The sequence below is a fragment of the Podarcis vaucheri genome, assembly GCF_965113315.1.
Source record: "Podarcis vaucheri genome assembly, chromosome: 6".
Taxonomy (NCBI): Eukaryota; Metazoa; Chordata; class Lepidosauria; order Squamata; family Lacertidae; genus Podarcis; species Podarcis vaucheri.
In genome coordinates this window covers 78,894,548-78,911,482 of record NC_138764.1, presented here as the reverse complement: position 1 = coordinate 78,911,482, position 16,935 = coordinate 78,894,548, and the positions used below count along the sequence as shown (strand labels likewise).

The window sequence follows — 16,935 nt, the reverse complement described above, 5'->3', positions numbered from 1 at the left end:
TCCATGCACTATCTACCCCTCCGTAACCTTAAAGGAGTAAACAGGATTTTGTCTTCTGCGAGTGTAACCTCACTACAAGGCTCCCACCTGCCTTCACTATTACACCAGTACAGTACAGTGACTGCACTCCTGTTGCAAGATAAAGATTAGTGCCATCATAAATCAAAACAGAAATCACCCTGTTGCATTAAAGGGTGCTTCTGGGATGTTACTACTGTATTTCCAGGTGGGATTCAATCAAATAATGCCAGATTCAGGTAGCGTAATTAAAAGTTGATTTGGTGCTCTTGCACAGCAAGCCTTCTCTCCTACCCTTGACAAAATTGGACTTTGTGCAATAATGAAAGAGGTGGGAAAATGATGGGGCAAAGTGGGAGAACAATTGCTTGATGCAATGTTGAACAACCTCCCTGCACACTAATCAGAGTGCATGCTCAATAAATAGCCAATGTTATCTAACAAACCTTGCACAAACAAATCAGGGAGAATGCTCAATAATGAGGTCATGTAGAAGCAACCACAAATTGACCATCTGTACTGAGGCTGGAATCAGCAGCTGGCATTTCTGGGCAGCTTTGAGGGCATTTTTCTCTCTCCTTGATCTCACTTGACCTAGGTTCCTGACCCTTTGGTCCCCCCCCCTCCAGTTCTGACGCATCTAATCCTCATTCCAAAGGTGTGTGTGCTGTAAATGTTAAAAAAGGAGATACTAACATTTTTTCCCCATTAGAAGATCCTAGTTGCAAGACAAAGTTATGACTAACAAGGAACTCCTAGGTCAACTTGACATAGATGTGACCTCACAGAATTTGCAGTTATGCAACCTAAACACATACACATACGTTGCTGGCTCAGTTAATTATTATTATTTGCAATAGGCTTATTCTGCCTCATTCATCACAGCTGGTGCGTTATCTTCTACAGGGTGCATCTACAGTAACCCATAATCGTGTCACAAATTGAGAACTGGTTCATTGAAGGGTGGAGTATTTACATATATAGTGAAACTCTTCCCCTTAAAAATGTTGATGGACATTTCTCCTGTGTTTCATGGCTTCACACCCAATGCACTCCTGTGCCATTGGGATAGTGGGGTATGTGGGAAGCACTTGAGGCAGTATTCCACTAACTCAGGCACAGGCAAACTCTGACCCTCCAGATGTTTGGGACCACAATTCTCATCATCCCTGACCACTGGTCCTGTTAGCTAGGGATGATGACAATTGTAGTCCCAAACATCTGGAGGGCCGGAATTTGCCTATGCCTGCACTAACTTAGCACAAGGATTCCTGCTAGTGGAACAAGTTTTTCCCACTCTCCTCTCCCTATGTGTACCTCACACTCTCACCAAATGTGCTCCAGAGAGTTGGGGGAACTTAAAGAATAAATTTAGGGGCATTTGTTCTTGCCTTTTTTAAAAAAAAGGAAAAGCTTTAATTGGGCAAGCAGTTAAGGCCTGGCATTAAGTTGGTGTGGAATTTTACCTTTCAACATTGCATTAGCTGGTTTTAATTGGGCAGCTAAGATGCATATTTTAAATCCATTGCATCCTGCCTCTGAGATAGGGCAAGCTAAAAAATGTAAATAAACAAACAAACCCAAAACACTGTGTACTTTACAAAATATCAAATGCATTTTAAGTGCCTACATTTGAAAATGCTCTAAAGGTTCTGTGACAGAAACCCAGGATCAAAATTATTTTTCTTATAACACATCAACCCATCCATGTTTGTAATTATATGATTAATATCTCAGAACTGTTTTATTGTCTACTTATTTAGTATTAGGGGAAAACAGTGGGGACATGCAGTTCTTTTTGTTCTATAGTTAATTAATTGTTCAACAAAATTAAAGAACTGTTTTGACTAGATATAGGACTCAAGCAGGAGCAGTCAAATAACCCTTTAAAAAACCAAAGTGGTAAGACTGTCCCTTACCACTGTGGCAACTGGGTGAACCATTAAAATTTAGTTCTTTTACAGCTGTGCATTCTTCCTCTCCATTGCTGGAGCACACATCCAATCTTAATTGAAGAGTCAACCACAAACATCAAGTACTCCCTCCCCCCCCCCTCAGGTGCATGGAAATGTAGATGAGAGGAAGAAAGGCAATACCCTGCCCATTTCTCTGATATGTTAGTGGTGTGTGCACATGTGTGTGTGCACGCACAAACAAAAGCATCCCTTCCTGCCCCCCAAAACAGGGAAGCACTCAGATATGTGATAGTTCCTCACCCCCATCTGCAGTGCAGAATGGTACAATCCAGGAACAATTCTGCCATATAACTGCTACCTGTGTAGGCAACCCATTACAGTATACTTAAAAAGCTTGCCTTGAAACATTTCAGTCCATCTGCTCCATGGGGATACAATATTGTGTCATTAGTGATGGATGGGGGATGCTCAATTACGGTGCTAATAAGAACATAAGAGCATAATAAGAGCCTGATTGATCTGGCCAATAGCCCACTTTGTCCAGCATCCTGCTCTCACAGTGGCCAATAAGCTGCCAGTGGGAAGCTTGTGAGTAGAACATGAATACAACTCTCTCCACCGCGGTTCTCAGCAAGTGGTATCCCTGAGGACGGGCACAGGGCAGGCTGCATGATATGATGCTCTGTCCTTTAATATGTTGCCACCATCCCCTCTCACACACACCCAGTACCTGTGGCCTGAGATGGTGGTCTCACTCTGCCTGCTGGTAGGGCCGGCTCTGCAGTCACAGTATATGTAATTTATATAGCACAGACGAAACCCTCCATTTTGAAGCACTCCTATCCAAATACATTTATCAAAATAAAATAAAATGATTTCTCTCATATGATTTGATGGAACTATGATTTTTATCTTACTTTTATTTTACCCCCACTTGGGTCTGCTTGTTGATGACAGGTGGGCTTAACAAGTTATTAAATAATGCAAATATAATTTAGTTATCTATGTGTGTTTTAAACATTTTACTAATTTTAATCTGGGTTTTTCAGATGATCATCTTCTGTATGCTCTAAAAAGGTAAAGGTAAAGGACCCCTGACACTTAAGTCGCAGACGACTCAGGGGTTGCGGCGCTCATCTCACTTTACTGGCCGAGGGAGCCGACGTTTGTCCGCAGACAGTTTTTCTGGGTCATGTGTCCAGCATGACTTCTGGCAAAACCAGAGCAGCACATGGAAACACCGTTTACCTTCCCGCCAGAGAGGTACCTATTTATCTACTTGCACTTTTTTGGCATGCTTTCCAACTGCTAGGTTGGCAGGAGCTGAGACGGAGCAACAGGAGCTCACCCTGTCGCAGGGATTCGAACCGCCAACCTTCTGATTGGCAAGCCCAACAGGCTCAGTTAAAATTATGATGATGATGATGATGATGATGATGATGATGATGTTGCCTGTTGTTGCTTCTGTTTCCTGTACACCATTTAGAGATAGTCTTCAATCTATTAAACGGCATCGTAAAGAGATAACCAGCCATCAGCCCGACGGTCCCCTTGGCTCAGGTGGGCGGTCCCTGGGCCCCAAGCCCCGCCCTGCCCTCCTCCTCCCTCTCGGCTTCCCTTCCGCCACTTCCGGAGCGGGGTCCTTGGCTCGGAGGCGGCGGCTGCCCGGCCCGGGAGGCGCAGGCAAGCAGGCAGGCAGGATGGCGGCGGCGGCGGCGGCATCAGCAGCCTCCGCGTCTGCAGCGTCGTCTGCGGCCGGTGCCTCCGAGAAGGAGGCGAGCCAGCAGAGCAGCCTGGGCGCCTACTCGCCCGTCGACTACATGAGCATCACCAGCTTTCCCCGCTTGCCCGAGGAGGAGCCCGGCGGTGGCGGCGCCCCCGAGAGCTGCCTGCGCTCCAGGAAGGAGGAAGACGCGTTCCTGGCCGAGCAGGACACGGGTGAGAGCGGGAGCCGAGGGGCTGCTGCGCCGCCTGCCTGCCTGCTCCCTGCACCCTCCATCCGACCATGACTCCATGCTCCATCCTCCCATCCACCTCCGCTGCCTCCAGCCTTCGTCCACGAGTCCTAAGCAAGCATCTTCCCGCATCTCGCCCCCCTCCTGCGCCATCCCTTCCTCCTCCCCTTCCCCAGAAGCATTTGGCACCAACATTTGGATGGCGCAGTAGCCATCCCTTGCCTCCTCTGAACGTCCCAACCCAGCGGTCCTGGGGATCGGGACCCCACTTCTCTGCAGCCATATTTGACTCCTCAGCCTCCTCTCCCCACCCACCCATAGCGGGGGATGGTGCTGCGTGAGCATCGCTCCCCCGCCTGGGTACCAACTCCTTGCACATCCCTGCCATTTCCCTTCCTCCTATCTTTGCCGCTCCCCACATTTCTCATCCCCATCTCCCATTTCATTTCCTCTCCCTTTTCTGCTCTGCCACTTTCCCCTATTGGGCCAATAAAGTGAGTGGCTTTCCAGTCCTCTGCCCCTCCAGATCTTGCAGCCCACCCTGTGCTTGTTTCTCCACTGAATACCCTTTTGTGCTAAAGCAGCCTCCTCCATCCTCATTATCTTCCCAACTCTCCCACCTCCTCTGAAAGCTCCAAATCAGCATCTCATGGTTTTACCTCCGCCCCTTTTGGTGGGGGTGACTGGATGAGCTTTCCCCAAAATGTTGATTTTTCACAGTACTGCCAAGTTAATTACCAGCCTAGTCACTCCCATCCTACATAATGTTGAGACTTTATGTGGCATCCTTTTGTTCTGTAATGCCTGAAAAATGGGGAGGGATGGGGGACAGAGGTCCTTCCCTTTATCTCTGTGAAGATAATGGAAAATATAGCAAGGGCAGAGTTTTCTGTTCTCTCACCAGCTATTGGCAAGCATTAAGACTGCCCTTGGAGACTTTTACTCTTTTTGTATCAGATCTGCACTGCAAAAGCCAGATGAAATTTGGCAGAGGTAGCCAAGACCTATCCAACTTAAATGCAGATTCCACTAGTTCTTGCAATGCGATTGTACAGGGACAACGTGCAAAGTAGAGTTTGTGGTTGCTGCCCCTGTCTCATAATTGGAGCTCTCTGAGCCACCCATTGAAACTGATTGGCAGAAGCTTTAGGACTGACAAAAGGAAGTACTCCTTCGTTCAGTATGCAGTTACGTTTGCAGTTCACTGCCATCAGCTTATATTGCTTTCTAAAAAGGTTTAAACAGACTTATAGTGGATAGGTCTGAATAGCCAAATAGAACCTCCATGTTACAGAGATAACTGCTGTGAATCTCAGATACTGGTGATAACTCACAAGAGGAAAGCAAGAAAGATCCATACTTGGCATATTTTTTGTAACCAGATTTTTGAATGACCTAACAGGTATCAGATTTGTAATTTGGTACATCCTCCTGCAGTGAATTTACGGACTCATCACATTTTGAGAAATCCTCAGTTGGGACACATGTTAGAGGATTCAAATCACTAATTCAACAGGTTAAAAATGAATGAAAAAGCCAATATGTTGATATGACTTTATAGAGACATGCCATCTAAAACATGCTGAGGTAAGTCAACAGAACTCATTGGTTCTGATACAGATCTCCAGTAGTTCAGTGAAGTGTTTTGATGTTTTCGCCACTCCCTTTCGCTATGAGTTGCTTCATGTGTAACAATGAAGTAGTAAAAGCAAAAGCATGATCTATGCGCTTTTCTTTCTCTACCTCTACTATAACGTGGAAAGTGAGACACACAAATCTTTCCTTGAATGAGACTTGGGAGTCTAATACTCTTCTGGACTTTACAGGTCTTGCATTACTAGACAAAATTATTGATCTCCACTTTAAAATAGAAGCAAAAGGGAGAGGGAAGCAGCAGGTTCCCCCCCCCCCTCCTTTGTAACATATGAAGGATCTCTTGGAAGATTCAGGACACTGAAACTGATATGTAAAAGAAGTACTTCACTTTTATTTCGTTGTCCCATCCTGACTCACCACCGCTCTTGTGTTTTCATATTTTTCATTTCCATTTGGTCTGCTCACTCCAAGCTTTTGAAATTTGCAAAATCTAAATAAACGTTTCAGTTTGGCACCCCCATGATTATATGTCAATCGTTTATTGGTTCTCTTTTCAGATGCATATGTATCCATTGGTTAGAATCCTGAGTGTTTCCTCATTTGAAGTTTGTTTCATTTTTTGTCAATGTGTAAAACTACTGACTCTCCTAACTGGTATGCCATCTCCTAACTTCGTTGCCAATATCTTTACAAACCTCTGTGCCCAGCATGACACTTTTACATGATGGGTTCTTCCAAGCTCTCAGAACTAGTAGCTGGCATGAAAATACAACAACTGCAGAAAAAAAAGTTTTAAATAAATATTTGGGCTGTTTCTGTCCCTCTGCATAAATATTAATAAAATGATCTGTGCCTATAAAACCTTTGCATTTCACTACATTAGTTATTAGTTATTCATTATAATACTTTTTTTTGCTCATGTCGTGCATTTCAAATGTTCAAAGCTCCTCAACATAATTTATCTCAGTATTCATTATAATTCATAGACAAAGTTGCTTTTGTGTTGATCTATATTTTGTTTCTCTGTTGGGATCTAGTCCTCATTTTTTGTATCCCTTATGCATGTTTAAATATGCTGCCAGACATTGAATTTCCCTGCCAATGGTAGCCTCCAAGCAGGAAGCACCAGATATACATTTTATCACAGTTTATGTTTGTTTTGGTTCTCCAGATATTGTTGAACTACAAATCCTATTAGCTCCAGAAAGTGTGGGCAGAGGGCAGGGGTTATAGGCATTGTAATTCAGCAACATTTATGTATTAATGTTATATATGCACACACGCGCACACACATACACGTGTATGTCAACAAGGTTGTAAGTATTGGCCGTGATATTGCAGTGTACGATATAACTTCTACATTTTCTGCTACACCAATTGCATGGTGATACTATTTTGTATCACTAACAATTGATTGCCATGCAGTGGGACATCAAAACACATTCTCAGGCATTTGTTTTATATTGAGAAGGAGGGGATGTAAGCAGTAAATGTTATCTTCTGCTATAAATGAAATGCAGTTGGAAGTGTTTTCCCCAAGGATACATAGAAAGATTAGTTTGAGTCTGAGTTACCATACTTTTTTTATTAAGCAGAATATTTGGGGTGTGTTCAACCAACTCAGAGTAGACCCATTCAAATTAATGGCCATTCCAAACTTAGGTCCATTAATTTTAGTGGGTCTGCTCTTAGTAGTAGTTGAATACAACCCCCTTTATCTTTAGCAGAGATAGGTTAAAGTTGGGTGTGCTTCACTTATATGTCTCTTGTTGATAGTTATTTTGAAAGAAGCAAATAAGTATGGGCTGATTTGGGAGGAAACAGGGTTGATCCCATTACTTGCCTGCACTGGTGGTCATCACAAGGGGTGGGATAGAGTTTCCTGTATTATCCTGATTGGAGGGATGAGATGGCACTCTTCTCCCTGACTCAGTGGGCAGGGAGAGGAACACCTGCTCAGCACTGTCAGCTGACAGTACCCTGACCACCTGTTTGGCAGGAGCAGCTCGTTCACACCCCTCAACTGGAGTGATAAGTTTTACATACAAAGCGGAAATTTAGGGAAATAGAATACATATTACTGGTTTGGATGTCAAGCCCCACCCCCACCCCAAGCACATAGGAGCTTTAGGAATACTTTTTCAGACTGACAACAGTGGATGCCATGGACCAAACAGTGTAACATATTAATAGTGTAATCCTGTGATTCACATCACGATAAGTTCCATTGAGTTCAATGGCACTTACTCCCAGGTAAGTGTGTGTAGGATTGAAGCCTCAGAGAAAATGACTACTTCTTAGCAGTATTGAACAGTGTGGTGGGCTGCTGCTACTCACCTGACCTGTGTTTGGTTACGTTGCTGCTTACAGAGGAGGAATTCAAGGCAGCAGTGAGGCTGGACTGGTGCAAATGCATCAACAGAATCAATCTGGTACTTCTGCCAGTACGTTTGCACCATACTGACCTTGCCACTAACTCCCTCCCTATCTCCTAGTAAGTAGCAGCAATGCAACTAATCAGAGGTCAGGTGAGAAGTGCCATCCCATCTCACCAACTGCTACAGCGTGCCAGGCTGGTAGAAACTGTACCTCTTCACAGCATGAAAAAAGTCACAAATGGGTTATGCCTATTTATAAGCAATAATAATAATAATAATAATAATAATAATAATAATAATTTATTATTATTTATTCCCCAGCCACTCTGGGCAGCTCCCAATCGAGTGTTAAAAACAATACAGCATTAAATATTAAAAGCTTCCCTAAACAGGGCTGCCTTCAGATGTCTTTTAAAAATAAGATAGCTGCTTATTTCCTTGACATATGATGGGAGGGCATTCCACAGGGTGGGCACCACTGCCGAGAAGGCCCTCTGGTTCCCTGTAACCTCAGTTCTCGCAATGAGGGAACTGCCAGAAGGCCCTCAGCACTGGACTCCAGTGTCTGGGCTGAACGATGGGGATGGAGACACTCCTTCAGATATACACTTAATTTACAGACATACCTTTAGGACACAGCTTACTTGATTTCTCAACAGTAAATTGTGACACACAAATAGCATTTGATGATTTAAGGCTCAAAAGAAATTGTGTGTGTACACATTGTATGTATATAGATTTCTTGTAGATAAACCCATATTCAAGCATCAAACTATTGCTTGAAATGAGAGCGTCGTCATTTGTGACATATTTAACACCATTGCCTGTTTCCATTACAGTGTGGAGCTGTTTTAATGTGTAATTTTATTTCTGTAATATGATCCACAGTAGAATGATCCTGCGAAAGCAAAGCAGTTTTAGCCCCCTTTGATTTCAGTAGGAGAGAGTAAACCATGTCCTTAATATAAATCAAAGGAATGTAAAAGTGCTCAACTTTGGGCAGTTTGCATTCTTTGTAGCGATGATAGTTGTGGCGTCAAGCAGGGGCTGTCAAGAGAACAGAGTAAAAGTATATCACTGTTACATTGAAATACATTTGCATGCAACATTAATTTCACTTTCTTCCTGCCCCCTATTGTCTAACACCAATGCATTCTATAAAACAAGGCATCACTGGCTCTGGTGCAGCCAAGTGTTGGGTAAATTTACATTACTGGATTAAAAAAAAAATCAAAAATCTGCACAGATGCTTAAAGATGACCTTTTATGTATCTCAACTCATGTTTGGGAGCCTTTAAAAGAAAAGGAAGCGGGTGCAGGGATGGAATTTACTGTGCATGGCTGTGTCTGGGCAAGTAGAATAATAGAATCAAAAGCAGACAAAGGTACGTATAGTTAAAGCCATGGTTTTCCCAGTAGTGATGTATGGAAGTGAGAGCTGGACCATAAAGAAGGCTGATCGCCGAAGAATTGATGCTTTTGAATTATGGTGCTTGAGGAGACTCTTGAGAGTCCCATGGACTGCAAGAAGATCAAACCTATCCATTCTTAAGGAAATCAGCCCTGAGTGCTCACTGGAAGGACAGATCCTGAAGCTGAGGCTCCAATACTTTGGCCACCTCATGAGAAGAGAAGATTCCCTGGAAAAGACTCTCATGTTGGGAAAGATTGAGGGCACAAGGAGAAGGGGACAACAGAGGACGAGGTGGTTGGACAGTGTTCTCGAAGCTACAAACATGAGTTTGACCAAACTGCCGGAGGCAGTGGAAGAGGCAGTGGAGTGCCTAGCATGCTCTGGTCCATGGGGTCACGAAGAGTTGGACACAACTAAACAGCAACAACAACAAAGAGTTGGAAGGGACCCAAGGGTCATTTAGTCCAACCCCTTGCAATGCAGGAATCTTGGGAGTTTTAAGGGATCAAGTGCACTCCTATAATTCACCTTTGATTACTCCAATCCACATGCTTTGTGGTCTCGATCCCTCATGGATCCATGTCCACATGGATAACGTAAGACACACTATACCTTTAAAGCACATTTGAAGCATGTTCCCTCCCTCAAAGAATTCTGGGCACTGTAGTTTATTAAGGACTATTGGGAATTGTAACTCTGTGAAGGCTAAACTATAGCACCCAGAATTCTTTGAGGGAAAGACTGCTCCAATTGTGCAGTCAATATATAATTTGTACACAGCAAAAAGGAGACTGCATAACCAGTTTGGATGATGCAGTGAACGCAGCCAGCTTCCTGATGTAGGAATTTATACTTTCTCTGAATACACAGCTTCCATTTTAGCTGCCGTTGCAAATAGTTATCGATATATCAATTCCACAGAAGTTTTTGCCTAAGCCCTTTGTAAAAGCCATCTAAGCTAGGGCAATCACAGCAGGAGGAGGCAGGTAGAACTTGCAAGACTGCTGCTGGCTAAGATGTGGCCATCTTCCCCCCTGTATCTGGAAAATAGCATATTGGAGGAGCCAGAAGGCCTGGTCATCTAGCCCAGCCCGTGAAGAACAAGTACTTTGCCACAGCCACAGCTGGTTCGTTGGGAGTGGGGAGCAGAGAGCTTATTTATATTGTGGGTGCCATTGATGATGGTTCACTGCCAGTAGCCAGCCCTGGTAGGGTGGTCCTGAAGGGGGAGACACCAAGGGGGAGATAATCCCTTTGAGTCTTTCTTTTGGAGCATGACAAAGGAGAAGGTGCTCCTCACAGGTAATTGGGTGTGCTTGTTCCTTGGTGAAAGATTGGAGCAGCTGGTGGGAGGATAGGAGTTAACTTGGCTTCCAAGTGAGAGGTGCAATGCTGGCAAGTTGTATCTGTGGCGAGAGCATGGATATCCAATGTGACTGGTGGGTGCTTTGTAGTTTTATATTGTTTTGAATTACTTATTGTACTTTTATTATTTAGTTATCTTGTATTAATTTGCTGATCACCACTTTGGGGTCCTTTATGCCCAAAAGCAGTACTAACACCTCCCCATTTGTATGTGACTGGCACACGCAACTGCTGACAAATGCACCATGGGCATTGACAAATGGGCATTGACAAATGGGCAAGACAGGGGCAGAACGGGGTGGGGTGGGCTTACATGTGTTCTGCTGATACACCCAGCACCTCAGCACATAATCTTGGTGTAAATGGGGAGTAGCATAATATCCTGAGGCAGTAAAAAGGATGATAAGAAAATGATAAGTTTGCCTTATTTTGCATGAAGATATAGTGTCAGGACGTAGAAGGTTCAAGCTAAGAGTTTAGAAGACATTAGTCTGTCTTCTTTAGCCCCAAATCACTTCAGTGGTGTTAGCATGGGATTAACTGGGAATAAATGGCATTTGGCTTCTCCCATGGGTGATTTCCCATGCTTCTGAAAAAGAGCCAAACTGAGAGCATGGAAGCAGGTGCATAGACACATTGCATGCCCACAAATTCACGTTCTGTGAAGCACAGATGTCTTCTTAACACATGCCGAACTTTCTATACTCTTTGCTGCTAGGTAACTATGTATGATAAGGAAATTTCCAGCCCACCAATATGGGCTTTGGTTCTCCATTCCACATGGTTGTCAACAATCTTTGTGTTTCTTAAGGCGTGTCCATGCTTCCACTTGTCCTGTGCCTAGAAAGCATGGGGGGGGGTCTGAGAGGATTTTCATTTGTCCCACCACTTTCCCTGGGAAAGCCCACTGTTTACTACTGAATTGGAACAAATTTCTATCAAGTCTTCCTGGGGGAAAGCAGTGGGAGAAGAGGAAGTGTGGGCGAGCCCATAGCCATGTAAGAAAGACACGATGAGTTTCTGTAGGCTGTGATAAAGAGCATCTATACCTCAGTGGGAAAGCATTTCATTAAATGTTTTAATAATGATAATAATAATGTTATCATTTGGTTACGAGCATGAGCCTGCCATTTTGTTTGTGCTGTCTGACCCCCTCAAAAAAGAACCTTCCAAAATAATCTCCCTGTATTATGGACTTTATGTGATTATAAATGGGACATGAAACAAGGGACCGGATCCAACTCACAGGTCCATCTGACAGAAACCTGTGCAATTTTCCTGTCACTTTCTTTACTGGAAAGGTCAGAGGGAACCATCAACTGACAAGGACCAAAATACTATGCTGATCTCCAAATGGGATGCTTCTGTGGTTGTTGCTGTCTTTGAATCTATAGAATCATAGAGTTGTAGAGTTGGATGAGACCCTGACGACAATCTATTCCAGCCCTCTGCAATGCAGGAATATACAGCTGTCCCAGACAGGGATTGAAGCTGCAACCTTGGCTTTATCAGCACTAGACTCTAACCAACTGAGCTATCCAGTGCTGATCTCTAGCTCCTTCTGCCTCCTCCTCTTTGAAGGGAAGAGCCTCAGACCTGGACAATGTCTTGAATGGACAGGGACCGGAGCACTCTGTGGATTGATGGAAGGACTGCTTCTTCCATGGCTTCACATCTTTGCTATTACCCATGTCATGAGCTGATTTGCAGTTCCTTCTGCCACTCCCTCTGGAGGGAAGAGCTTTGAGCAATAACATCAAAGCTTGCCATAAAAACCTCTGTGTATTTCTAAGGCAGGTGTAGACACAGATGCCTTCAATCTCCAGAACTCCCCACTCCACCCAACACAGAAATCTGTGGTGTGGCTTAGAGAAGAATAGAAACATTATGTTTCACACACTAGCACACACAGCCAAGGCAAGGTGGAAAGGGCTGCCTTTCGGGGAGAGGTTTTTTTTTAGCAATAGCCAGGGTAAATAGGCATGCTGCATTCTTTCCTTTGGGCTGATGGAAGCACAATGGCCATGTTGTGCTCAGGAGATCAGCAAACGGAAGTAATGGTGTGTGGCAATAGACAGCACCCAGCGAAACATTGCCATGCATGTTTTAAAAAACAAAAACCCCAACCCATCAAAATAATGTACTTCAGTGTATCCACACATAATTTTATTGTTACCAAGCTTGCATGCCAGCTCAATCTCTCCAAGCGGTAGCAAGATTACAGGGTGTTGCAGGTGCTCATCTAGGGTTGGCGATTCTGCTGGGAGTCAAGGTAGAGCAGAGACTGTTGTGTGTGTGTTTTCTAAGAAATATGGTTTATTGTACACACATTGACACGTGGGTCTACTTTGGAGAGAGTTCAGAGCATTGCATTTCAAGGAAGGCTTTTTCCACACAGCAGCGTAGCATCAGATTCCAAGACTTCTCTGTCTCTGTCCCAGCCTGCCTTCAGCCAGCCTGCCAAGATGGTTCTGACCTTTAGGCCCCACATGGACTTATTTCCTGCTTCTCCTTCCCAGAAAACCTCTTGCCAAGCAACTCCTTCCCTTCTCCCAAGCCTAGTTTTAAAAGGTGGTAATTTTCCTGTGTGACACCACACCCAAGTTATGTGGCAACCACCCCCTTGGTTACCTGTGGGGGTTTTGGTCTTGCAGATGCCTTAGCAGAGCCATCATCTGCCTCGGCCCCTGTCTGGAAGAAAAATAAGCTCAGCCCAGCACCCAAGACCCTAGAAATCTGGCACCCAGAGATCTGCGGGATCCCTGTTTTCCCTCTAGCCCATAACATTATGTTGGATCTTTCCCCTTACTGGATTATCCACAAATTTGAAAAATTGGATTAAATGGGGTGGGAGTGGGGAGTTTGGTTTGCCATTTGGATGAAGATGGTGTTATGCGGATGATGTAAAAAACATACACACATGGGTTGAATCAAACCCACTCCCAACTGCTGTGTGTATCATAGAATCATAGAATCATAGAGTTGGAAGAGACCACAAGGGCCATTGAGTCCAACCCCCTGCCAAGCAGGAAACACCATCAGAGCACTCCTGACATATGGTTGTCAAGCCTCTGCTTAAAGACCTCCAAAGTAGGAGACTCCACCACACTCCTTGGCAGCAAATTCCACTGTCGAACAGCTCTTACTGTCAGGAAGTTCTTCCTAATGTTTAGGTGGAATCTTCTTTCTTGTAGTTTGGATCCATTGCTCCGTGTCCGCTTCTCCGGAGCAGCAGAAAACAACCTTTCTCCCTCCTCTATGTGACATCCTTTTATATATTTGAACATGGCTATCATATCACCCCTTAACCTCCTCTTCTCCAGGCTAAACATGCCCAGCTCCCTTAGCCGTTCCTCATAAGGCATCGTTTCCAGGCCTTTGACCATTTTGGTTGCCCTCCTCTGGACACGTTCCAGTTTGTCAGTGTCCTTCTTGAATTGTGGTGCCCAGAACTGGACACAGTACTCCAGGTGTGGTCTGACCAGAGCAGAATACAGTGGCACTATTACTTCCCTTGATCTAGATGCTATACTCCTATTGATGCAGCCCAGAATTGCATTGGCTTTTTTAGCTGCCGCGTCACACTGTTGGCTCATGTCAAGTTTGTGGTCAACCAAGACTCCTAGATCCTTTTCACATGTACTGCTCTCAAGCCAGGTGTCCCCCATCTTGTATTTGTGCCTCTCATTTTTTTTGCCCAAGTGCAATACTTTACATTTCTCCCTGTTAAAATTCATCTTGTTTATTTTTGCCCAGTTCTCTAATCTGTCAAGGTCGTTTTGAAGTGTGATCCTGTCCTCTGGGGTGTTAGCCACCCCTCCCAGTTTGGTGTCATCTGCAAATTTGATCAGGTGTACACCCCCTGCGTTCTTGCATTGATAACATAGCTAGAGTTATTATGAGGTACCAAGACAAATGTTCTTAATACAAAGTGCTTCCTCGCAGTTTAATCTTGTAAATATTAAAGACCAGTATTTTAAATTTTGTGGAGAATACCCTGTCTCCTTAATGAAATGGGAAATGGCATCGCTGCAGCTACTACTATGTTTCCTGATGCTAAGTAGACCCTCCCAGTATCATAAGGAGGCATGACAAGTGGGGTGGAAGTAATGACCATGAGTCATAGCTGCATGGGTAAACTGGTCGTCTCCAGGATGTAGAGTGGCCCACTTCATAATTTAATACTGCCATTCAACTTCCAAGAGTTAAAGGGGAGTATGTGTAACGTGATCCCATAATAGTGGAACCAGAGCCAGCAAACTTTCTGAATGCTCAGGCTGAGCAGAAAAGCAATACCATTGGAGCAGGAACAGGTATTCCGTGTTCCGTGAGTGTCTTTGTGTATGGTTTTGATTCTGAGTTTTTCAGCATCTCACTCCTGTGTCCGTCACTTTTCTCTCCTTTGTGAATGAAGATCCAGATTCGTTCTTAAAATCAGCTCGCCTTCAGCGCCTGCCTTCATCTTCATCGGAAATGGGCAGCCAGGATGTCTCACCTCTCCGGGAGACCAGCAAGGACCCATTCTCTGGGGACTGCAGCTGTCGCCAGGACGGTCTGACTGTGATCATCACCGCCTGCCTAACGTTTGCTACAGGAGTCACGGTGGCCTTAATCATGCAGATCTACTTTGGAGACCCACAGGTAAGAAGAGGTATTTGACTGTTTTTCTCTTGATAGGGAAGCTTGCATTGAAGTAGGAAGAACCTGCCTTTCACGAATAATGGTAGCTTCTAATTTTGCTTGCTACAGTTAATCATGATGTATTCTTGCATGTAGCAGCGGGATTCAAAGTGCTGTTTTGGGAACTGCCACACTTCTCTTACTGCGCCAGTTCAAGATCAACTACAAATTGCATAACTACTTGCTTATAATAGTGAATGTAATAGTTACTATAGTTACCAGCAGCGTTCAGTGTTGCGAACTCACCATGAGCATGAAGCACTTTGAATGCACCATTTGTCAAAGGGTGAGCCACACATCGGAACCTCACTTTCCCAATGTGGGTTCCTTTCTGTCATGCGCTGCTCTAAGCATGTAAGGGCTTATCTGCACTTACCTTTTGCCATGCTCTTTCTAGGCACAGATCTGTGCTTTGAAGCTCTGTGTACAAGTGTTCTCCCCATCCCAGAGCTTTCCCCATGAAAACCCTCCCTGTAAAGATGAAGCACGAGAAACAGCTTTTTCGCAGATTGCCGTTTGTGCCAATTCAGCTGTAAAGAGTGTGTTTTCGTGGGGAAAGCTCTGGAGCAAGAAGACAAAAAGGCACCCGGACACAGAGCTTTAAAGTGTGGACCGTGCCTGGAAAGCATAGAGGAAAGGCAAGTGTGGATAAGCCATAAATGTAACCGGGCATATTCTACACAAGATGGAATGGTCCCACGGGCATATTCTACGCAAGATGGAATGGTCCCACTGCAACTCTGTTGTTCCTGCTCCTGCAGAGGCAACATCTAATGTTTTGTACTAGAGCTGAAACGTTTTCACCTATATTTTTATCCCATCTTTATGACTGACCCAAGAAAAGCTAGAAAGCTTCATGGATAAACAGGGAGCTGAACTAGTACCAGAGGAAGTTGCATTATACCAGGTCAGACAATTTGTCCATCTAGGCCAGTGACTGGCAGGAAGTCTCCAAGGTCCCTGGTGGAGATCCTTCATATTCTTTACCACCTGATCCTTTCTTCTGGAGACGCTAGGGACTGAATCTGGACCTTCTGCATTCAACTAATGTGTTCTATCACTGAGCTATGGTCTCTTCACTATATGATTGGTATCTTTGATCATAGTCTAACATCCATTACACCACACTGGCTCTCTTTCCTCACTGAAGCCTCGTGGCTCAAAACATGCATTCAGTTCAGAAGAGAACCTCTTTCGCTTCCTGTATCTCAGTTAATATTCGGGGTGCTTCCAGACAGGTGGTTATTGTGGGATCCGTGCTGCATCAGAATGCCATTCCCTATTTTTCTCTCTCCATTTAATCTGGATTTACCTTTCTTGTGGAAAAACTGACAAGCTTCCCTTCCCCCCCAAAAAAATGTTGCCAGTGACTTGTTTATGATATGACCTGAATGACCCATCTGCTACATACAGCCTCCATCTGAATGATTCCTCAGTAATGATTCATGACAAAAGCAGTCAACAGCATTACCTGTGAAAACAATCTAAAGTCCTAAGTAAGTTGCTCTCTTTGGGCATTAAAGCAGGTACAAAAACCTTCCAGCAGTGCTTTTTTCTGGGGGGATGCAGGGGGACGCATGCCCCTAAACATTTTGTGAATCTAAGTTTGGCCT

The 16,935-nt window shown here is 44.3% G+C and overlaps 1 protein-coding gene across 1 annotated transcript in view; it reads left to right on the top strand.

The window, feature by feature from the left end:
* Window positions 1–3,565: 3,565 nt before the first annotated feature.
* The window catches only part of GGT7 (gamma-glutamyltransferase 7), a 41,022-nt gene continuing 27,652 nt past the window's right edge, over window positions 3,566–16,935 (top strand). Inside the window, exons 1-2 of the mRNA XM_082225977.1 lie at window positions 3,566–3,872; window positions 15,057–15,283. Coding sequence (XP_082082103.1) covers window positions 3,635–3,872; window positions 15,057–15,283 — 465 coding nt within the window. The 5' untranslated portion in view covers window positions 3,566–3,634. The remainder of the gene's footprint in view (window positions 3,873–15,056; window positions 15,284–16,935) is intronic.